The 23,347-nt window shown below is 57.7% G+C and overlaps 1 protein-coding gene across 3 annotated transcripts in view; it reads right to left on the bottom strand.

The window, feature by feature from the left end:
- Positions 1–247: 247 nt before the first annotated feature.
- The window catches only part of DHX30 (DExH-box helicase 30), a 30,479-nt gene continuing 7,379 nt past the window's right edge, over positions 248–23,347 (bottom strand). Inside the window, exons 1-19 of one of the 3 annotated variants that reach the window (XM_064162709.1) lie at positions 22,825–23,038; positions 17,262–17,392; positions 16,660–16,770; positions 15,689–16,044; positions 14,566–14,692; positions 13,769–13,918; positions 13,190–13,342; positions 11,512–12,333; positions 10,090–10,168; positions 9,672–9,776; positions 8,781–8,956; positions 7,293–7,499; positions 6,711–6,792; positions 6,060–6,253; positions 5,820–5,979; positions 5,410–5,567; positions 4,321–4,424; positions 4,079–4,218; positions 248–2,767 (exon numbers count right to left, since the gene is read on the bottom strand). In XM_064162709.1, coding sequence (XP_064018779.1) covers positions 2,532–2,767; positions 4,079–4,218; positions 4,321–4,424; positions 5,410–5,567; positions 5,820–5,979; positions 6,060–6,253; positions 6,711–6,792; positions 7,293–7,499; positions 8,781–8,956; positions 9,672–9,776; positions 10,090–10,168; positions 11,512–12,333; positions 13,190–13,342; positions 13,769–13,918; positions 14,566–14,692; positions 15,689–16,044; positions 16,660–16,770; positions 17,262–17,392; positions 22,825–23,023 — 3,690 coding nt within the window. In that variant the 5' untranslated portion in view covers positions 23,024–23,038 and the 3' untranslated portion in view covers positions 248–2,531. Of the gene's footprint in view, positions 2,768–4,078; positions 4,219–4,320; positions 4,425–5,409; positions 5,568–5,819; positions 5,980–6,059; positions 6,254–6,710; positions 6,793–7,292; positions 7,500–8,780; positions 8,957–9,671; positions 9,777–10,089; positions 10,169–11,511; positions 12,334–13,189; positions 13,343–13,768; positions 13,919–14,565; positions 14,693–15,688; positions 16,045–16,659; positions 16,771–17,261; positions 17,393–22,356; positions 22,699–22,824; positions 23,039–23,347 lie in introns of those variants that run through there. The other 2 variants (XM_064162710.1, XM_064162711.1) reach the window with 2 other exon arrangements.

Below are 23,347 nucleotides of genomic sequence, written 5' to 3'. Positions count from 1 at the left end.
CCTTCAGACACTGGAAGGCCACTCCAAGGTCTCCTCGAACCTTCTCCAGGCTAAAGAGCCCCAACTGATGCTCTCCGAGAGCTTTTCCAACCCTAAACTCGCCAACACCAAAGCTCCAACTTCAGCCTGAGGCGGGAGGAGCGCAGGGGCAGACGCGCCCGAGCCGGGGGAGGGAAGGGGGCAGAGCCCCGGGGCTGTGTCTGAGGAGGAGGAGCAAGAAATGAGAGGCGCAGCAGCCGCGCAGGCGTCACTACTCTACCCCTTTTTATTGTCTTTTACTCTAGGTTGTAAAAAGATCCAGAATCACGTAACAGCCACGGAAGTATCCCAACATCACACGAGTTTGGAACCATGGAGACAAGAGCTGAAAGGCTTCTCTTTTTTGTCCCTTTTTTTTGTCTTTTTGGTCTTTTTTCCTTTTTTTTGTCTTTTGGTTGTTTTTGTTTTTCAACCTGCTGGAAGGGGAACAACCTCCCCCCCCCCTCCCCTTTATTGGCTTTCCTTTCCCCCTCCCCCTCCCCACCAGCTGGAACTCGCCCGTTACAGGGGCTGAAAAGAAACGAACACTGCTCAACTCATAGTGACAACCTCAAGCAAGTGAAATGAAAGATGAGAAGTCGGAGTGAACGCAGGCTGCAGGGCTGCCAGGGCCCCAGGGGAGTGGGGCTGAGGAGGGGGCTGGAGCAGAAACACCTCCAGAAACCCCCACACACACACACCTTGTGCTTCTCCCCCACCCCCACACCCGTGGGGCTCCTGCAAGCCCCTGGCCCTCGACGGCACCTCCCGGCCCAGAGGCCCAGAAATAGGAAATTCAGCTTCAACCTCGCAGGGAACCAAGGAGGAACCCAGCGTGGTCCCCACCCCACGAGGAGGCAGGGCCCTGGGGGATGCTGCCAAAGCAGGACCCCCTCTCGGGGTGGGTTCCCACATGTGGGATCAGCCCCACACCTGTGCCAGGCTGAGAGGCTGCGGTTTTGGGTACAAAGAGCTAAGAAATGGTGAACACACCCCAGCACTCCCAGCCCCCCGCAGGGAGCATCTCCTGTGCCCGCTCCCCCTGGCACTGTCCAAAGGCCCACAGAGCCCCATGGTCGGTCAGGTCCCTGTGCTGGCTCCGCAAGGATTCTGAAGCCACACTGGAATCCAGCTCCTGCCTTCTCCTCCCGTCAGGATCCTCCTTCCACGGGGATCTGATGGGATCCTGTGCCAAGAGCGGGTGGGCCAACCACGTCCTGCCCAGCCCAGGCTGCAGGGATCCAGCATCTATGGCACCAGGAGAAGAAAGAACAGCAAAAAACAAAACAAATCTCAAGGCCAGAGGCTGAGGAGCACAGGGCAGGGCAGGAGCCAGGCAGGTCTTGCGTGGCGTGGAAGGGACCTAGAGATCCTGCCAGGAATGTCACATCCAGCTGGCAACTCTGGGGCTTCCTCCTCTCGGAGGTCCTCAGGTCACTGGGAGAGGAGACAGGGACTCACCCTCCTCCAACAAGGATCACCACTGAGGAGCATCACCCTGCACCAAGTGAGGTCCACCACCAAAGATCACCACTGGAGGTCCACCACCATGGTCCACTTCCCTGCAGTGGGGCTGTGCTGGATCCATGCTCTGCCCAGCACCTGGAGCTGGGATGTCCATCCTCTTCCAGAGCTGGGACACCTGTCCTGTGGATCTGGAACATCCATCCCCTTCCAGAGCCAGAACATCCATCCTCTTCTGGAGCTGGAACACCTGTCCTCCTCTGGAGCCAGGACATCCATCCTCTTCTGGAGCTGGAGCACCTGTCCTCCTCTGGAGCCAGGACATCCATCCTCTTCCAGAGCTGGAACAATTATCCTCCTCTGGAGCCAGGACATCCATCCTCTCCTGGAGCTGGAGCACCTGTCCTCCTCTGGAGCCAGGACATCCATCCTCTTCCACAGCTGGAACACCTGTCCTCCTCTGGAGCCAGGACATCCATCCTCTCCTGGAGCTGGAGCACCTGTCCTCCTCTGGAGCCAGGACATCCATCCTCTTCCACAGCTGGAACACCTGTCCTCCTCTGGAGCCAGGACATCCATCCTCTCCTGGAGCTGGAGCACCTGTCCTCCTCTGGAGCCAGGACATCCATCCTCTCCTGGAGCTGGAGCACCTGTCCTCCTCTGGAGCCAGGACATCCATCCTCTCCTGGAGCTGGAGCACCTGTCCTCTTCTGGAGCTGGGACATCCATCCTCTTCTGGAGCCCGGGAGCAGCTCCGGCGCCCTGTGGGGACGGGCAGAGGACGGTGGGGGCTGCCCTGCCCAGGCTCTCCAGGCGGCAGGAGGAGGTGGGCGTCGTCGGAGCTGGCGCTGGGGTGCGTCGCCGCTGGCCGCCGCGCGGGTCCCTGCTGGGCGGTGAGCGTGCGGGAGGCCGAGACACCGCTGCTCTTCTGGGATGGCGAGAGATGACGTCACAAGGGATAAATAGAACTTTATTTAAATAAACATTTCTCAACAGCTGTATACAAATTACAAGTCCCCACAGAACGCTCCGGCTCCGGCTCCCGCAGCCTACGCGCCGAAGCTGCCGGGAGGCCCCTTGAGCAGATCCACCAGGATGTCCAGCAGCTGGCTGTGCTGGTGGTGCAGGTCCCCGGGGATGGCTGCCATCTCGTAGCACAGGCAGGTCTCCACCATCTTGGAGAGGGAGAGGCGGAAGTCGCGCAGCAGGCGGATGGTGTAGGAGTCCCCCTCCAGCACCAGCAGGTCGCTGTCCGTCAGGGACACGGTCGCTCGCCAGCCGTCGTCTTGGTGGGGGAGAAGAGAGGAGGTGGGAAGTGGGAACTGGGGCACCAGGGAAGGGCCCTTTAGAAGTCATCCAGTTCCGAGCCCCTGCTATGGGCAGGGACATACTTCTGCCAGACCAACTCGCTGCAGGCCCCATCCAGCCTGGCCCTCAACACTGCCAGGTTTGGAGCCTCCACAAAGTCCCCGGGCACGAGGAGTGGTTTGGGTGGGGAAGGGACCTTTGAGGCCATGCAGTCCAACCCCCTGCAGTCGGCAACTACAGCAGGCTGCTCAGAGCACCAAACAGTCTGACCTGGGATGGTTCCAGGCATGGACATCTCTCACCTCCCTGGCAACCTGGGCCAGGCTCTCACCACCCTCAAACATTTCTTGCTCCTCTCCAGTATGAGTTTCCTTCTTTTAGCTCAGGCCATCACTCCTCATCCCACCGCTACACTGCCCCAGTGAAGGTCCCTCTCCAGCAGTCCTGCAGCCCCTTTAAGTCCTGAAAGGCCACCAGGAGGTCTCCTTGGAGCCTGAACAATCCCAACTCTTTCAGCCTGGCCTCACAGCAGGTGGCTTCCAGACCTCCATCATTGCTGTGGCCTCCTCTGGCCCTGCTCCAACAGGTCCCTGTCTCTGCTGTGGACTCCAGAGTTGGCCCCAGCACTGCAGGTAAGGTCTCAGCAGAGGACAGAAGAGGGGTGGAATCCTCTCCCTCCACCTGCTGCCCATACAGCTGGGGATCAGCCCAGGACATGGGTGGCTCTGGGCTGGCAGAAGGACACTATTGGTTCTGCTGTGACGGTCTCCTGACCTTCTCCTCCAACACTATCTGGGCCAGTAGAGCCTCTCCCCACACTCATTTTAACCCAGAGCTGAAGGACTCAGCTGAGCCAAACAGGTCCCACAAAGCCAGGAACCACACTGAGATCCTCCTGTTTTTCCACAGGAGGTGACCGAGTGCAGCACCACCAAGCCCATGGGCTGCAGAACACAGCCATGAGAAGTCTGGCTCCTCCCTAGGCACCAGCCATGGCTAAAACCCAGCCTGCAGGCACGAGCCCTGCTTGGCTGGCCTGGGGCTCGGCTTCCCTGTCTCCCTGGAGAGCTACAGCCAAGAACATCTCCCAGAGCATCGCCTTTGTGGTCCCACTTTAGCAGCAGCTCACCCAAAGCAAGAGCCTCAAGAAGAGGGGAAGCACTTCTGGGGAGGGAGCAGAGCTGCTCACGGCAGATGCTGGCACCCCGCAGCTGTGAGAGCGAGGTGCCTGGGGCCATCCTGGTGGGCACGGTGGCGGGCAGCAGCTGGCAGCTGCCGTGGCACTCACCTCGGACATGGATGTCTGTGTCAGTCATGAGCAGCACAGCCAGGGGGTGGACCTGGGAGGAGTCCCGCACGAAGACACCACCGTTGGACTTGACGGCCATGAAGTAGGTGAGCCAGCGGCTGTACAGCTTGGAGGCCTCCCTGCAGGGAGAAGACCTCCATCAGCCACGGGCAGAGTCCTGGGCACAGCGGCCGCGGGGGCACCACCCTCCGCACGGTGCCAGGCCTCCAGAGGTGACCCACCTGTTGATGGTGGACTTGTGGAGCAGGACGGTGCCAGCCTTCGTCCGGTAGGCATAGCTGTTGGGTTTGAACTTGCCCTGACGTGTCACCTTGCCTTGCCTCACCTGAAAGGAGAGGAACATCTCAAACACCTGCTGCACCAGCAGGTACAGGCCCCCAGGGCCAGCCTGCCTGTCCCCATAGCTGCCCTGCCTGCATGTGTGTAGGGGCTGGAATGTTCACGGATTCATAGAATGGGCTGCACTGAAAGGCATCTTCAACATCCATCTAGTTTCAACCCCCTGCATGAGCTCCATCATGGTGGTGACGTATATATGGGGAGGTCACCAAAGACCCTGCGAGGGACAGCAAGCAGGAGGAGAAAGATGACACCTCAAAGGCTTCCAGACCAAGCTACAAGAACACAAGCACCAGCAATGCTGAGGTCGGGTTTGGGGCCCTCACTGCAGGAAGGGCATTGAGGGGCTGCAGCGGGTCCAGAGAAGGGCAACATTGCTGCTGAGGGGTCTGCTGCCCTGTTCTGGTGAGGAGCAGCTGAGGGACCTGAGGTTGTTGAGCCTGGAGAAAAGAAAGCTGAGAGGAGATCATCTGGCTCTCTGCAACTCCCTGAAAGGAGGCTGGGGCCAGATGGGAGTTGGTCTCTTCCCTCAAGGAACAAGTGACAGGACAAGAGGAAGCAGCCTCCAGTTGCCCTAGGGGAGACTTAGGTTGGACATGAGAAACAACTTCTGCGCCTTGAGGGTTGTGCAGGCCTGGCCCAGGCTGCCCAGGGCAGTGGTGGAGTCCCCATCTCTGCAGGGGTTTCCAAGACATGGAGATGTGGGGTTGGTGGTGACCTGGCAGTGCTGGGATCATGGCTGAACTCCATGAGCTTGAAGATCTCTTCCAAACCATTCCATGATTCCATGATCTGCCCAGGCTTGGGTAGCCTCTCCTCAGGAGGGCTGCAAGGACAGGTGCAAGAGCATCCAGCCTGCCCAGGGACACCCTCCCAGGAGACCATGGGTGTCTGTGGCACCTCAACAGCTCCCTGTGCTCCTCACAGGGACCAAGCAGTCCAAGAGAGCGATGGCAGAGGTGAGCTGGTACCTGGATGAGGTTGGGGTAGAGCCCAGCCATGAGGACACCCTTGACAAGTTCCTCCTCCTCACTGTACTGGTTGCAGACTGACGAGGGCATGGTGCAGTCGGAGGGAGATGACACCAGGAAGGCTTCATAGAGGTTCTCGGAGAACTGCTTGACAAGGCCTGCAGGGAGGAGACAGCCCCAGGGTGTGACAGTCACCTTCTGCTTCCCTCCACCACGAACGAAATAAGCTCAGCAGGGTGGCATCAGGTGTCCTTGGAGGCTCAGCCTCAGTGCTAGGACAGGTCTGTCCAGGCCATGGCCTCTGCAGCCCCCATGGCCAAAGGTGGCCTCTGCACTCATCCACCCCAGCCCTGCACCACCTTCCTCACCCTCTCCATGGCCCAGCGAGGAGCAGTAGGTCCTTGACTCACCGTTGATGAAGCGAAGGCTGGGGCCATACAGGTAGTAGTCCTGCAGGTAGTTGTCCCTGGCCCGGCTGTCCCTGCGCCTCAGGACCTCCTCCCAGCCTGCCACCGCTCGGACGAAGGCCAGGTGGTCACTGCCACTCTCCCGACTCAGGACAGCCTTGGCCTTGGAGATGGACAGGAGTCAGAGCGGCCACCCCCTGCCCGCCTGCTGCCCGCCCGCCTGCCCCTCGAGCCGCTCCTCACCTTGTCCACCTCGGCGCGGTTCTGCAGGCTGCTGCTGAAGGGGTCGCGAGTGAGGCAGGAGACGATGACAAGCAGAGGGTGCAGGCAGCGGTAGATGGAGGCCAGGACGATGGCCTTGGCCAGCCGAGGGTCAGTGGAGATCTGGGCCAGGCGCTTGCCCAGGGTGGTGAGGGCTTCTCGCTGGTCCAGCACTCCTGTGGCAGAGCCACCCATGAGGGCACCTCCCTCAGCTCCCGCAGCATGGCCAAAACGGTGGCTGGTGGCTTTGGGGAGCTGCCAGGAGAGCCCTTGGAAGCCCTGGGGTGACGCCCAGCAGAGGGACGTGGCTAGGTGCCAGCAACAAGCACCCACAGCCTGCCAGGTCCCAGGGACCTGAGGCCAAAGAGGCTGCCACAGCCCCGGGACAAGCCAAGCCAGCTCTCAACTCCAGGTGACAGCTTCCCTTCTTCCTCTGCCATCTCTCCCTTGAAGTTCTCCCCGTTTTTTCAGGAAACCAATACCACAAGCATGGTTTGGGAGGTGCCCATCAGCTGCCATCCCCACCAAGGGCGAGTCCTGCCCCGTGTGCCCCGCTGGCTCCTTTCCACACTCCCAGCTGCCACGGCCAGGCAGCAACCCAGTTCTCACCCGAGAGGGCCATCGAGGACTCACCGATCTCCTGCAGCAGGATCACAGCCTCGTCCACAGCTTTGATGTCAGGGCTGTCCAGGGCCTTGGAGAGGAACTCAACTGCCTGCGGCAGAGCAGGGGAGGCAAGAGGGACAATGGGATTGGCTCCATAACGGAATGTGGGAGACCCCTCGGGATCCCTGTGCCCTATGGGCCCTCCTCTGCTGGTTCTCCTACAGGAGATGAGCTCCGCCCTGCCCAATCCCAGTGAGCCTTCTAGTCATGGAGTCATGGAATGGTTTGGGTTGGAAGAGAGCTTTAAGCTCATGGAGCCCAACCATTACCCCAGCACTGCCAGGGCACCACCAAACCGTGGCCCTCAGCACCACATCTCCGCAGCCTGGAAACCCCTCCAGGGATGGGGATTCCTCCACTGCCCTAGGCAGCCTGGGCCAGGCCTGCAGAACCCTCAAGGGGCCTTGACTCAGCCTAAGACATTTGGCCACTCCCTGCTCTGCACTTCTCCAGCAGGACCTGAACTCCTCAGCCTCTGGGACTTGTCCTGCTCAGGGCTGTGGGAGCAGCTGCAGGCAGGACACATCCTGCAGCCCCCGCCCTGCTCACCGTTTTCTCCGGCATGTGGATCTTGGCCTGCACCACCAGGTTCTCCAGCGGGGTGCGAAGGATCTCCGGCACCTGGTAAGTTGGCATCTTGTCCAGGCGGCTGCGAGGGAACAGGTGGTAGGCAAAGCCTGACTGGCAGCGCCCGGCACGGCCTCGCCTCTGCACCACGTTTGACTTGGACACCCACACGGTCTCCAGGCAGGACACCTAGGAGGAGAAGGACCAGGTGTGAAGGCTCTCACAGCTCTCTGTCCTCCGTGGCTGCTTCCCAACCAGTCCATGGACCTGCAAGATTCCTCATGACTGAGCAGCCACAGGATCATGGAGCTCATGGAGTCTAACCATGAATCCAGCATTGCCAGGGCACCACCAGACCATGCCAGGGCACCACATCTCCACAGCCTGGCAACCCCTCAGAGATGGGCACTGCACCACTGCCCTGGGCAGCCTGGGCAAGCCTCAAGGGGCAGAAATTGTTCCTCATGTCCCCTGAGGATTAATCTCCCCTGAGGTAACTGGAGGCTGCTCCCTCTTGTCCTGTCACTTGTTCTTTGGGAGAAGAGAGCAAGTCCCACCTGGCCCCAGCCTCCTTTCAGGGAGTTGCAGAGAGCCAGGAGGTCTCCCCTTAGCCTCCTCCTCTCCAGCCTCAACAACCCCAGCTCCTTCAGCCGCTCCTCACCAGACCCTTCACCAGCTGCCCTGCCCTTCTCTGGACCTGCTCCAGCCCCCCAGTACCCTTCCTTCAGTGAGAGGCATCCCCACTGAAGGACATGGGAGGCCCTTCCTGCTCCTCTGCACCTGGCAAGGCTGCTCTCCAGCAGGCAGCGGTGCGAAGGTCTGAGCTTCTCAGTGCGTGGCTGACACCCTGATGCCCTCTGCTGGACACCTGCCTTGGCTCCACATCGTAGAGCTCTCTGGTCCCTGCCTTCCCTACAGCAATCTGGCAGCAGGATCTGCTCAGTGAGGTGAGCTGGGGTGGAATGGGGCAAAGGCAAACAGGTTGGGTTGAAACTAGACCTGGTCGGAGGTGCGAGTTGTCACCTGGCCCTATAAGATGTTCTTCACAGGGAGCAGGAGGAGCAACAGTATGAAGAGACATGGAATGGTTTGGGTTGGAAGGGACCTTCCAAGGTCACCTAGACACAGTGAAGCCACAGAAGGTCCAGAAGAGATGGAAAGGGGACAGGATTTGCCTTAAAATCATGGAATTACAGAAGAATTTAGGTTGGGAAAAGACCCTGAATGTCCCTGAGTCCAACACTATCTGATTGGAGACACCAAACTTCAGTCTTTCCATCGGCTGAAGGGGAGCTTGGTCAAGGCCAACACTGACTGATGAGTCAAATTCTGCTCCAAGAGAGGGCACCTCGAGGGCCAGGTGGGAAGCAGCTCCAACACCCCATTCGTGCCACCTCAGATGCTGCTGTGCAAACAGCCCTGGGCTGCAGGCTGTCCCAGATGCACTCAGAGCAGAGGAAGCTTCCGCACCTTGGTTTTGAGGTCGTAGCGCTCCTCCTTGTGCGTGCCACTGTCCACCACGTGGACGATGTCATTGATGGTGATGGAGGTCTCGGCAATGTTGGTGGCCAAGACAATCTTCCTGACACCAGGGGGGGGCCTCTGGAAGATGTTTTGCTGGTCCATCATGGGGATGTTGGAGTGCACTAGGAAACAAACCCAGAGTCAGGCCCTGTCCCGCTGAGCTGCTGCCTGGTACCAGGACAAGGTGGGTAGAGATCTCAGTCTCCATGAACCACCACCTCCTGCTTCCCAAAACAGGGGACAGGGATGGGGACACCACTTGTGAATGTTCAGCCATGTTCTGCCAGCCAGAGCCCAGGAAGAAGATTCCATACCCCATGAGGGAAGATCTCAGTGCAGTTCCTTCAACCCATGGCTCCGCATCAGCAGGAGCTTTATCACCTCCAGTCCCAGACAGCCTCACAGCCCCACCAGGTTTCCCTCTCAGGTTTCCTCTCTGGAGCTACTCTTCTCCATACTCAGCAGCCCCAAGGCTCTCACAGCCTTTGCTCCTCACAGAGATGCTCCAGACCCCTCAAGCAGCTTCCCAGCCTCCCCTGGACTCTCTCCAGTAGTTTCCTGTCTTTCTTGAAACTGGGGAGCCCAGAACTGAACCAAGGACTCCAGATGTGGCCTCAGCAGGGCAGAGCAGATGGTAGGAGAACCTCCCTTGTCCTCCTGGCCACACTCTTCTTCATGCTTCCTGAACACCACTGGCTGCCTTTGCCACGAGGGCACATTGCTGGCTCTTGGCAACTTGGACTCCAAGTCCACCAGCATTCCCAGGTCCTTCTCCATCCCTTGGCCTCCCCCCATTCCCTGCAGGCAGGGAAGCAGGTCTGGAGCTGCCCATCTCACCTGGCAGGACGAGGTACCGGCTGTTCTGAGAGCCCAGCATCTCCAGCAGGCGCTGCTGCACCCCCTTGATCTCCTGCCACCCAGGGAGGAAGCAGAGGATCCCACCTGGAAGACAGCAAGAGTTAAGAACAAGTAACCTTCACTTGCAACCACAAGGAAGTGATCCCATGTCCTGAAGACCCCAGTGCTTTTCCCCATCTGCAGACACAGGGATTTGGCTTCTTTAGCCCAAGAACCCAAACGAAAATCAGGGCCTCAAGGCCTGGAATGTTCCCCTAGCCCCAGATTCACCTCCCCGCACCACTCCAGACTCCCCAGCTCAACAGGAATTGAAGGTGGCCTCCCACACAAAACACCTCAGCAGGGTTCAATTTTCTTCCCTTCCCAGGAAAAGCAAGAGGACAAAGGCAGAACCTACCTGGTTCTCCATGGGCATCAATCTGGAGCACAAGGTCAGTGATTAGGTCAAGATCAAGGACACATTCATCATCTGATTGCTGGGTAAGAGAGAACACATGGAGATGAATGAGCAACCACCAAGCAGACAGCAGAATGGCACACAGCACCCCAAAGCATTCTCTGGAGAGGCACAATGCACAGGAACCTCAGCAGCTTGGGTTTGGCTCCATCTGGAACCTGCTCTGGTCACAACTGCTGCCAGTTTTCTCTGCTAAGCAGCGAGAAGAGAGTTCCCTTCCTGCTCTCCAGATTTGGAAGCCAACTGAGATGTATCTGACTCCATCAAACAAGTAACAAACATTTGTATGACATTCCTGAGGACAAAAGTGTGCCACCTGCACCAGAGACTTCAAACCCTCCAGGCACAGGCCAGCAATTTGGGATCTCTTGGTACTTCTTCAGGTCAGCTTAAAAAGTGCCCATCAAAATCCCAGCCACAGGGAGATGGCCCTGAAGGCAGTGCGACACCCCGAGCCTGGGGCTGAGAAGACAACCAGAGGTGGTTGATAGACCAGATGGTTGCTCAGACACAGGCTGAGAGCGTCCAGTCTTGGAATCACAGATTGCTTTGGGTGGGAAGAGACCTTCAAAGCTCCTTCAGTCCAGCCCCCAGCAGTTAGCAGGGACATCTGCAACTACGTCAGGCTGCTCAGAGCCCCACACAATCTGACCTGGAAAGATTCCAGGCTTGGAGCATCTCCCACCTCTGTGGCCAACCTGGGACAGACTCTCACTATCCTCAGTGTCAAACATTTCTTCCTCCTCTCCAGTCTGAGTTTTCCTCTTTCAGTTCAAGCCATCTGACCTTGTCTGAGACAGCAGGCCCTGTTCCAGAGTCTGTCCCCATCATCTAGGAGAGTTTCTAGACTAGAAAAGACCTAGAGGAGGCCCTGCCAATCTCCACAATTTGAAGGAACAATTTCTGCCCCTCGAGGGTTCACCAGGCCTGGCCTAGGCTACCCAGAGCAGTGATGGAGTCCCCATCCCTGGAGAGGTTTCCAGGCCCTGGTGATGTGGTGCTGAGGGCCATGGTTTGGTGGTGACCTGGTAGTGCTGGGTTCATGGTTAGACTTCATGAGCTTAAAGGTTCTTTTCCACCCCAAACCATTCTGTGATTCCATGATTGTTAATTCAGGACCTATGAATTGAGGAACAGCACCCACAGCAAGAGCACCCAGCTGGAGGGCATCTTCCAAAGGAACAGCAAAGACTCATTGCTGACTTGACCTCAAGAGGGCTGACCTGGAATGAAAGCTAAGCAGACCCTGCCCACCAAGCACAGGGAAGAGGGCCCAGCTTCTGGCCCCAGCTCTGCCCTGCTGTATGCCAGAAGGCAGCTCCTTCCTCACAGGGCAGAGCTCCAAAACCACGACGTACCCACCTTGATCTCGTAGTGCCGGTGTCGGTGCCGGCCCAGCTTGGCCAGGATCTCCTCCAGGTAGTACTCCTTCACTGGATACATGAAACCTGGCACCTTGACCACAGGGCAATCCCCAAAGTAATGTGAGAAGCGTTGGTTGTCTCCCGTGGCACTCATCAGGACCAGGCGCAGGTCGGGGTTGAGCTTCTGGATGCCCTTCAGCAGGATGAGCAGGAAGTCTGTGTTGACGTCCCGCTCGTGGACCTCGTCCACCACCACGTGGCTGACGCCCTCCAGGCTGGGGTTGCCCTGCAGCTTCCTCAGCAGGATGCCCACGGTGCAGAAGAGCAGAGCTCCTCCCCGGGCGGGCGGTTTGCTCTCCAGCCGCACCTGGTAGCCAACGTTCTTCCTCATGTTGGGGCCCAGCTCCTGCGCCACGCGCTGGGCGACGGAGATGGCGCTGATGCGGCGCGGCTGGGTGATGACCACGTTGCAGCGGGCGCCGCGGCCCTCCAGGATGTAGTGTTCCAGCAGCAGCTGAGGGATCCTGGTGGTCTTCCCGCAGCCTGTGTCTCCTGCTATCACCACCACCGGGTTCTGCTCGATGGCTGACAGGATGGTGTCCTTGTGAGGATCTACTGGCAGCGGGTGGCTCTCCTGCCAGGAGGATCCTCTCCTCTTCCAGAGGGCCAGCAGGTTCTGGCTAAGGCGCACTTCTTCTGCCTCCAGCATGGGGATGTAGGTTTTCCCTGTGATGGCATCGCTGATGGCACCAGACTCCTTGCTCAGGTTCATCATGTCATCAGCAATGCGGGGCCGGGCGTCCCTGATGTCCACTGGGTACTGGGAGAGAGAAGGAGACAGTTGGGAGGGACAAGAAGATCAGCACCAGAATGAGACAGACTGAAAGAAACTGGTCAGAAGCGGTGACCCAGGGCCCAGCACTGGGACAACTTCTCTTCAAGGTCTTCTTCAGTGATTTGGACCAGGGGATCGACAGCCTTGACAACCTCAAGTTGTACTAGGGGAGGTTTGGGTTGAGAACTTCCCTGCACCTGATGGCCACACTCTTCTTCATGTGCCCCAAAGACCATTTGACATCTTGGTTATGAGGGCACCTTGCTGGCTCATGGGCAACTTCTTGTCCCCCAGCACTCCCAGGTCCTTCTTGGAGCTGCTTCCCGGCAGCTCACCCCTCAGCTGTCCTGGTGCAGTGGGTCATTCCTCCCCAGCAGCAGGACCCTACACTCACCCTAGGCTGAACTTCATGAGGTTCCTCTCCCTTAGCTCTCCATCCTGGCCAGATCTCACTGGATGGCAGCACAGCCTGGGAGGGCGTCAGCCACTCCTTCCCATTACTGTACCATCAAGCAAACTGGCTGAAGGTCCCTAACAGCCCTTCATTCAGATCACTGATGAGACGTTGGACATCTAACTCCTGCTTTGACAGGGAATGTTCCCAAGGAACCCAAACCAAAGCTGTCCCTGATCACATCCCGAAAGCCACATCGTGCAGATCAACACCAGGGATGGATTTAGAGCAGCCCCACCACCCAGGAAGGGTCTTCACTTCCCAAAAGCTTATCAGGTTTTGTGGCAGACTCTCAAGCTGCCAATTCCCTCAACATCTGGGCATGAAGCTTTCAGCCCATGCACAGCTTCTGCCCAAGGAGGTCTTCAGAGCTGAGCCAAGCCTCACATGGTTTAAGTAGTTCTCGATCTTGCGCAGGGTGGCCTCAGGGACTTTGATGTGGCAGGGCTTGCGCTGGTTCTCCCCCAGCTCCCGCAGCGAGGTCATGTTGTACATGGCGTGGCTGAGGGGGTTGTTGTTCTTGTCCACCAAGCCCAGGCTCTGCAAAGGAGGAAGCAAAAAGCAGTCAGACAGGACCAGGGCACAGGAGGTGTGGGCACAGAGAGCAGGTGGGTCAGGGAGCTGTGGAGTCATGGAATGGTTTGGGGTGGAAAAGAACCTCTAAGCTCCTAGAATCCAACCATGAACTCAGCACTGCCAGAGCACTACCAAACTATGGCACTCAGTACCACATCTCCACAGATTTGAAATCCCTACAGGGATGGGGACTCCACCACTGCCCTGGGCAGCCTAGGCCAGGCCTGGAGAGAAATTGTTCCTCATGTCCAATCTAAACCTCCCCTGGGAGAACTTGAGGCTGCTGCTTCTTGTCCTTGTCCTGCATCATCTTTTGGGACTATGTGAGTGAGGTATGAGGAGCTTCTGCTCTGGCCAGAACTGGGTGCAGGAGCCAGGAATACCACTCACCTTCAGCTTCTGGCAGGCCAGAGCTGCTGCTTTGTTCTCTGCCTCCACTTTGCGCCGGCCCTTGGCAGCGAAGGTCATGGGGCAGGGCCAGCGCAGCGTCAGCTTGCAGATCTTGGTCTTGGTGCCCACTGTGCGGAACTGCATGTACTCCTGAAAGAGAGGGACAGCACCAACATGGCTGGTGGCAACAGCCCAGGGGGGTGGCAACAGCCTAGGAGGCTGCTCTCCAGCACACCTCCAGGGCTTTCACCACAGCTGGAGTTGATCTGGGGGTGTTTTGGTGCTAGAAAAGGTTTAACACCCTGAATTCATCTCCTCTGGCTCACAAGGTGCTGGCCAAGCAGCACTGAGAGCTGTGCAGAGGTCACTGAGGGCTTACAGCCAGGAGGACATATACTCCTTGGTGAGCAACTGAGGTCTGGGAGGCTGGTGGGTGACAGACACCAAGAGGAGGAGTACCAGATACTGGCAAGAATGGAGGTGTGGAGAGGTCCCACCAGCACAGAACAGAGATGTTGCTCCCTGCAACACCAGCTTGGCTTTGTGGCACATCGATGGCCAAGTGCAGACCTGGCACCTCCAACAATGACTTTCATTAGCCACCAGCTTCTCCATGGCCCTGCCCTCAAAAACCAACATTCCTCATGCTTCTAAGATACTTCCTCAACTCTCATCACAAAGAGTCTTTTCCTTTCTCTCCCCATCTCAAACCAAGTTCTCAGATGCCCCCCCAAAAGACATGGTTCCAGTTGGAGTTGCTGAATTCCATCCCTGGCAGGGTTTAAAGAGCACCTTACCTTGACTGTGGAGGAGGAGGTGGCAATCTGAATCACCTGGGCCAGGAGGTTTTTGGGCAGAGGGAACTGTGTCAGTGCACGGATGGCAGTGTTGTCATCGGTCATCTCAATGGAGCTCCCTCCTCGGCTAGAGAGAAGATGCACACATGTTGAGCCCCCACAACCAGGATGCGGTCCAAATATCCACCTTGTGCTCAGACCCACCTCACCTCAGGGTTCCTAGCAAGGTCTGACACTGAGCAGAGATAGTACTGGTCACCTCAGAAGTCAACTTGTACCCTGCTGATAACATCTGTCAGTCACAGCATAATGTCTCAGCCCAATAAAGCCACTTTCTGGAGAGCAATCCAACCTCTACCCAACAGAGCAGATGGTGTCAGCAGCTCTGAACTGAGTAAAGCACTGAAATGAGCTCTGGATCCAAAGAATGTCCCTAAAAGCAACCACCACCACCAGCTCCTTGTGCATCTTACTGCTGGTGACCAGTAAAAAGCCAAATAGCTGGGCTCATCTCGTGCAGCAGTCATGGAATGGTTTGGGTTGGAAGAGAGCTTTAAGCTTGTGGAGCCCAACCATGAACCCAGCACTGCCAGGACACCACCAAACCGTGGCCCTCAGCACCACATCTCAACAGCCTGAAAAACCCCTCCAGGGTGGGGACTCCACCATTGCCCTGGGCAGCCCTCAAGGAGCAGAAACTGTTCCTCGTGTCCAGTCTAAGCCTGCCCTGGGACAACTTGGGGCTACTTCCTCTTGTCCTGTCACTTGTTCCTCCGGAGAAGAGACCAACTCCACCCAGCTTCAGAGAGTTGCAGAGAGACAGGTCTACCCCCAGCCTCCTTTTCCCCAAGCTCAACAACCCCAGGTCCCTCAGCTGCTCCCTCCCAGCCTTTTTCTCCAGATCCTTCATGAGCTTTGTGGTCTTTCTCTTCAGCCCCTCAATGTCCTTCTTGGAGTGATGAGCTCAAAACTGACCCCAGGATTTGAGATGCAGCCCCATCAGTGCCCAGTATGCCCAGTGTGACCAGTATTCAGTGCCTGGCCCATCTACAAGCCAGACCACAAGGTGTGAAGGTGCTGCTCAGCCCTGAGGAGCTGCAGCGGCCAGCAGGGCCACACCTACCTTGCGTCTCTGCCCGGGGTTCGAGCGTCCTGGTGGGCCATGGGGAGATAATCGGATACATCGATAGCCTCCTCTTCCAGCTCCCCTTCCTCCAGCTCCCCCTCCTCCAGCTCCCCTTCCTCCAGTTCTTCTCTCCTCATGGCTTTGGGCATCCTGCCCTGCTCCATGGGCTGGATGGAGTCGTCAGGCTCCATGCGGCGCCAGCAGGTGGAGAGGTCAGCCAGGGAGGGGCCAGACTTGGAGCGCCACTTGGCCTCGGAACACCAGCGCTCGTCGGGGCAGCCCAGCTGCTCGGCCAGCAGCCGGTACTTGGCGGCGTCGAACAGCTCGTTCCTGGGGCCCAGCAAGCCCCAGCCCTGCGGGAGACAGCCTGCAGTCAGCAGGGACATCTGCAACTACAGCAGGCTGCTCTGAGCCCCAGACAACCTGACTTGCAATGCTTCCAGGCATGGGCATCTCCCACCCCTCTGGGAAACCTGGGCCAGGCTCTCACCGCCCTAATGGTACAAACATCTCTCCCTTCTCTCCAGTCTGAATCTCCCTCTTTCAGTTCCAGCCATCCCTCCTTGTCCTGTCACAACAGGCCCTGCTCAGAAGTCTGTCCCCAGCTTTCTGATCAGCCCTTTGAGGCACTGGAAAGCCACCAGAAGGTCTCCCTGGAGCCTTCTCTTCTCCAGGCTGAACAGCCCTAACTCTTCCAGCCTGCCCTCACAGCAGAGGGCTTTCACCTAAGAAGCTGATGAAGGTGTAGGACATAAAGGAGAAGCACCACAAGCCATAGAGTTTTGAGCTGTTGGCTGGCTGAAGCAACCCTGACAGCCCAAGGCTTCACCTTCTACCCCTCATCAACAGATAAAAAAAAAAAGAGAAAGCAAAGAGGCAAAGACAGAGATCAAAGCCAGGTATCAGCACCCCTATGGGCAAGGTCTCCACACCCAAGGTCTTCAAGCCAAGATGGAGCAGAAGCTCACCTTGAAGAGCTGACATGCTGCAGCTGCTGCCTGCCTCTCAGCATCAATCTTCTTGGTCCCATAACCTTCCACCTCCACATTTTTAGGCCACTTTATGTGCAGGGTGACTTTCTGGAAAGCAAAGAGAAGCAGGGCAATGAGTCAAGACACAGCAAGCCAGACGGCCTCCAACAGCAGCACACCTGACTCAAAGCACCTCAAAGCTGTAGGCAAAGAGGTGACAGTCCCAAAGCAACCAGGGTTTGGTCCCTTCCTGAGAAGCTCCATTCCCGTAACACTGAAAGAAAAGCCTGAGAGGAGGCCCAAGGTGCCCACAGCCATGAGCAGCAAACTGGTCGAGGGTCCCCAACACATGATCTGCTCAAACCAGAACTAAAACCTTGGCCCACCAAGGCCTAACTCTGGTGCTACAGAGCCACAGCCAGGTATGGGCTGTGTTCTCCTGGTGGGAAAGGATCTGCCCACACCTTCAACTCCCTGTGCGATCTACCTAAAGCAAGTGAAAACAAAGAGAAAGGGGCAAAAGCAGGACTATCCCTGGGCTGAAAGACCACCCCCCAGCTGTGAAGTGGTGCTCCTGGCTCCCAGCCCCGCAGGATCACCTTTTTCCTGGGCCCATTGGTGTGGATATAGACCAGCTTGTCCCGCGCATGGGAGATGCCCAGGGCTCGGCCGATCACGCTGTTGAGCAGGTTCTTGGGCTGTGGAAATTCCTTCAGCAGGTCCCTGGAATCTGAAGAGAAACAAGAGAGGAACTGAAGGTGCTGTGCTTCATGTGCAGTCCTGCTCAGGACCTGTCCCAACAGCGCTACACTGCGGCCCTGCCAGCAGCAACCTCCCTGAGGTGAGGAGAGGAGAGCAGGCAGGGCTAGGAACTGCTTCACCCATGGCATCTCCAGGCATTGAAGTCTCCAGAGCTCCAAACACGACATTGCAAAACCAAAACGGCCAAGAGTTGTGTCCCACACACTCCCAAACCCAGAGTCTTTGTTTCCCCCTCTCTTAGAAGCATGAAAATCCTCCAGTGAGCACCAGCAGCCCAACTGCAGGAGTGAGGGACACCAACAACTGAGAGGTGAGGCCAAAGGCAGGAGGTTCAACCAGACCAAGGGCCAGGTGCTGCCCTTGGGCCACGGTAACCTCAGGAAGGCTCCAGGCTGGGAGCAGAGTCACTGGAAACTGCTCAGCAGAAGAGGACCAGGGCAGGTTGGGTGACAGCAGCTGGTGAGGAGCCAGAGTGTGCCCCAGTGGCCAGGAAGGCCACCAGCAGCCTGGCTTGGATCCGCAATGGTGCGAGCACTGGGGAGGCCACCTCTAATCCTGGGGTCAGTTTTGGTGCCCTCACTCCAAGGACACTGAGGGGTTGGAGTGGGTCCAGAGAAGGGCAGGGAAGATGCTGAAGGGTCTGGAGGGCTGGAGAGGAGCAGCTGAGAGCGCTGGTGTTGTTGAGCTTGGAGAAAAGGAGCCTGAGGGGAGACCTTCTGGCTCTCTGCAGCTCCCTGAGGCCAGGTGGGAATTGGTCTCTTCTCCCAAGGATGAAGTGACAGGACAAGAGGAAGCAGCCTCAAGCTGCCCCAGGGGAGGTTTGGGTCGGACATGAGGGTCAATTTCTGCCCCCTGAAGGATGCTCAGACTTGGCTTAGGCTGCCCAGGTGGAATCCCCATGCCTGGGGGGCTTTCCAACCTATTGAGATGTAGTGATGGGGGCCACAGTTTGATGGTGCCCTGGCAGTGCTGGGATCACAACTTGACTCCATAATCCTAAGTCTCCTCCAGCCAAAACAATTCTGTGATTCCCTGGTTCCATGAAACCCTCAGACAATCCCAAAGGGTGATGCAGGAAACGCTTCCATTCACAAACCCTTTGCTCATTCCCTGCTTTCTGCCACTGGCCAGGAAGGCAGGGCCCTGCTCTCAGCCTCACAAAGAAGGCCAGGCCAATTATCTCTAATGAAGCAGTGCATGAGGTGCACCTGCCCCCTCACACAGCCACCACCTCTACATTCAGACCCTGTGCAAGAAAGCTGGAGGAGTGACTAAGACCTTGACACTCCAAGGTTCTGCCCCATTCCACCTGGCTGGGACCACAGCAAGAGGAGCAGCCCCAAACACCACTCCCAAGTGCAGGATTAAAGTCACTGAAGAGATGAGAATTTAAACCCTCTCAGCCCCAGCCCAGAGTTATTTGGCCTCGAGCTGCTTCCCCCTTCAAGACCAACCCAAGAGATGATGTGGTGAGGCACAGGGAAGAAGAGCATTCCTCTCAAATGCTCCCCAAAACTGACATTACCTCACAACAGAGCTAACTTCTCCTGTCCTGGGGTGACCCCTCAGCCAAGGTTAAATATCTCATCCATTTTGGAGCCAAGAAGAGGGTCTCCAAAAAACAAAGCCCAGCTCCAGCCTGCAGAGCAGACTCTGAAAACAGACACAGCATGCTCCTCACCCTGACAATGCCACATTCAGTGGTGCCAGCTGAGGGGGTACCAGCAGTGCCTCACTCATAGTTTTTTAAGGAAAAAAAAGCCAGAACCACAAAAGTGCCCTTGTAGGATGTTTCCTTCCCTGCCAGATTGGACTTCTTGGCATCTTCCTCCTAAAAGGCTCTTGGTTCTGCCACCACTGAGGGTGGATATTTGAGTAGGAATCATCCTAGTGTTAGCCACAGCTCTGTGGAAGCCAGGAGTTCACCCAACATCCCTCAAGCAGCCAGAGCTGATTTTCACTCCCTTCTTCTCAAGCCAGAACCATGTGTTGTGTCCAAACCACAGCTCCAGGATCCCCAGGGAATATTAAAAACCCGTCTTGGAGAGCAGACAACTCAGGGTGGGGTTATCAAAGAGGCCAATTAACTCAGTGCAGCTCCTGAAAGCCAGCAAGTGCTCAAGCTTGACTTGCTTGAGAGAGTCGAGATGATTTCAGGCAAGACTGAGAGGAAAAACCAAACCCAAACCAACCAACTTCCAGCTGCAGTAGCCAGAGCTTCGCTGACACCAAATAATCCGAGGAGCCACCATCAGGTACAAGAAGACAGCCTGCAACTGGTCTGTTGTCTTCTTCAGGGAAGACACAGAAGCAGTAGACCCATTTCAACGGCTCCTCTCTTCCCCAGAGAAGTGTGGGAAGGAGAAATCATCCACTGCAACCTTCCTCCAGACACAAGGCCCTGTAGGAATCAATTCAAGTGGGTGGAGAAAGCTCCCAACATCAGAAATCCCCCAGGAAGAAGCAAGCCCCACGGCTCCCTCATATCCAGTTCAAAAGGAATCAGCCTGGGCTGGTTTCACCAAGCAGAAACAGAGAAGGTTCCATGTGGCACCTTGGTTTGGAGCACACCAAAACAGTGCCACTTTTGGGGTTGTTTTGAAGCCACCATTCAACAACCCTGACCAAGATTCCCCTCAAGCACACACAGCAAGAAAAAACACAGGCAGGTCTTAGCTAAATAGCAACCTTAAAAATGAGGCAAACTAACCAAAGCTCTTTAGAAGTAAGAAGAGGAAGATGACCAAAAGCCAACCACCACCCTGGAGACACAGCCCTGGCCATCCTGCTCTGAGGAGGGGAGCACACCACACGGCATCAGTCCAACCTCAGCTCTTCTGTGACACTGAGAGACAGCAAATTAATTAGTCAGAGAAAGAGCCTGCCTGAGATCAACAGAGAGGTCAAGAGCAATGACTGAGGGCCACAGACCTGACTGAGCAGGCAGAGTCCCTGAATCCCAGCGTTGTGGGAAACAACCTCTGGAGATCATCCAGCCCAACCCCCTGCTAAAGCAGAGGCACCCCCAGCAGCTTGCCCAGGAGGGCTTGGAAGCTGTCCACACAAGCACACTACACAGCCTCTGGGCAGCCTGCTCCAGGCCTCCAGCACCCTCACACCAAACAAGTTTCTCCTCTTCTTCAGACAGAGCCTCCTGGGTGTATTTGTGCCCCTTGTCCTGTCCCTGGGCACCAATGACTCCATGCCCGGCTCAATCCTCTTGCCCCCCACCCTTTATCTCTTGTTGAGCACTGATCACATCCCCTCTGGAGCTGCTCTTCTGCAGGCTCAGCAGCCCCAGAGCTCTCAGCCTTTGCTCCTCACAGAGATGCTCCAGGCCCCTCAACAGCTTCCCAGCCTCCCCTGGTCTCTCTCCAGTAGTTCCCTGTCTCTTGAACTGGGGAGATCAGAACGGGGGAGATCAGCCCAGAACTCAGTCCTCCAGCTATGGCCTCACTAGGCAGGGTGAATGGAGAAGCAAGAAGCAATCCTCTTCAAAGGTTCTGCTCCAAAATGCCACCCCCTATGCCAGGGAGCCACCCCTCAGCTATCAGTCCCAACACACCATCACCATCTTCTGAGCTGGCCTCAGATCAGTTGATTTCTTCTCACTTGGATCCAAGGCCAACAACAAAAGCAGCCCAATGAGGAGCTCTAACAAGACATCAACAAGTCGGAGGCTTAGAACTCAGCCTCCTAAATAGTTTCCTAAGTAACTTTTATGATCTCTGCATGTTGAAGCAGAGCTGCACAGCTCAGGATGACTTCCCAAGAGACCCTGGGGACCTTTTACTTGCTCAGCTGAAATGATACTTCCACTGCCTCCAAACTCTCACCAGAAGGACCTTTCCTTGGTGAATCCACCAGGTAAACTGGAAGATGAGTGAAGCAAAAGCCTCAAGAAGAAAGTGCTCAAGAATTCTCTGAAACCACACTGGAAAGAGAAAAGCTCTGAGGAACAGTACAAAAGAGGGAAGCAAAAAATCCCCCAGCACCGGTTTCCTTCAGTTCTGAGGCAACACCTGAAGCAGCTCATTAGCCATTAATTAATTTGGGCTGGTTTAGCATTTTCCTTGGCAGTTAATTTGCTATGTTGAACGAGTGCAAGGACTAAAAACTCGGAGCTGCAAGAGAAAGCTCAGCAGAGCTCCTGACAGGAAAATGGAACCACATGAGCCACAGAATCCAGGTACTGCAGAGGGAAAATAATAAAGAGAACATCATGAAAGCAGGGAGGAAGTGCAGAACACAGGACAAGGTGATGGGGAGTAAGTTTTTATGTCATAATAATCCAAGTTTCCCCAGTGGACGTTGGCAGCCTAAGAAATAAAACTGAAACCAAAGCAGTCGCAGGCTGAAGGACCAACGTCCACCAGAGACCTCTCCTAGCTTTTTTGTTTTCCCAGAGTCACCGGGCAGATTCCTGGCCACATTTCTGCTCACAGGAGCCGCCTGCTCATCGATCAGCCTTTCCCTCGGCTCGGGCCAGCTGCTGGGAGGCCCGAGGGCAGCCCTTTGTAGCGGGGAGGGGGCGGACAAGGCGATGCTGCCAGCCTCCCGCAGCCAGGCTCGGCGCTGACCTAACGCAACCTGCCGGCGCGGCCGCTTTTCCTGGCGGATGCTCGCTGGGCGTGCTCGCTCCCTCCGGATCTTTAGCCAAAGGTCCGTTTGGGGTTTTTCTTACTCTTCCCCGCTCTGGCACCAGGGCCCACCGCGATCGAGGGGTTTTTAATCCACGAGCGGCTCTGCCCACTTCCAAAGCGGCGACCTTGAGCCGGAGAGCTCCGCACCCCTTTCCCCGGAGCATCCCGACCCTGCCCGCCAACAAAGAGCCCCGCACAGCCCCACGGCGCCGGAGACTGCCACAAAGGCCTCGACCCCCGCTGGCTGCCGGAACTCCCGGAGTCTCCCCGGCAGCTCCCAGGCCGTTACCTGCGGCGGCAGCGGCGCAGCCCTGGGTGCAGACCCCGCCGCAGCTCGCCGGCTCCTCTCCCTTGCCGCGCATCCCGCCGCAGGAGCCCTTTTGCCCGGGACAGGCTGGCTAAGGCCCGGCCGTTCTCCCTCCCGCGATGGCGGCGGTACCGTTGGTCCCTTGCAACCGGCAGGGACGGAGCGGGTGGCCCGATGCGGCCTGGCCTGGCCCGGCCCAGCCGCCCGGAGCGAGAGGAGGCCGGCGGGAGGCAGGGCCCGGCTGCGGGCGCGGGGGAGGGACGAGCGCTGCGCTCGGGCTCCCTCCTGCTCCTCCTCCTCCTTTTCCCAGCACCGGGGCTCGCCCCTCCCTTCCGCTGCGTGCGGGGCCGGCGCGGAGCCGCTTCCCGGCCGCTCGCACCGGGGAGGGGAAGCTCCGGCGCCGGTTCCTCCCCCAGCCCTGCCCCGCCTCACCCCCCCTCCCCAGCTCACCCTTCCCCATGGCGGCCTCCTCCTCCTCGCCACCGGCCTGCTCCTCCTCCTGCCGCCTCCCCTGGAGGCCGCGGGCCGCGGGCAGGCGGGTGCAGAGCCCGCGAGTGCCCGGCGCCGGCCGGTAGCAGCGGCAGAGGCGCAGCGGCGCCGCCGAGCCGCAGCCCGCGGCCGCCTGCAGCAGCAGCCCCAGCGCCGCCATCTTGCGGTCAGCCGCAGGCGGCTGCAGGCAGGGCGGCAGTGTGGCGGGCAGGGAGCCGCCGCCGCTCCCCCTGGCGGCGCGGAGGACCCAGAGCAGGCAGCCCCTAACTGTCCCCGATGGCGGGCGCTGGTCCCCGGGCTGAGTCTCCGCTCCCGAGGGAAGGAGGAGCAGGAAGAAACGAAGCGGGTTTCGCACCGCTGCCGGAGCGCAGAGGCACGAGTGGGTTTGGGTGGAAATGCTCGTTCAGATCCCTCACACCACCCATTCGCGGACTCCGCCGAGGCTGGTGCCAAACCATGGCCCTCGGCACCGCAGCTCCAAGGC

The sequence above is a fragment of the Pogoniulus pusillus genome, chromosome 23, assembly GCF_015220805.1.
Source record: "Pogoniulus pusillus isolate bPogPus1 chromosome 23, bPogPus1.pri, whole genome shotgun sequence".
Classification (NCBI taxonomy): domain Eukaryota; kingdom Metazoa; phylum Chordata; class Aves; order Piciformes; family Lybiidae; genus Pogoniulus; species Pogoniulus pusillus.
This window is presented reverse-complemented; position numbering and strand designations above follow the sequence as displayed.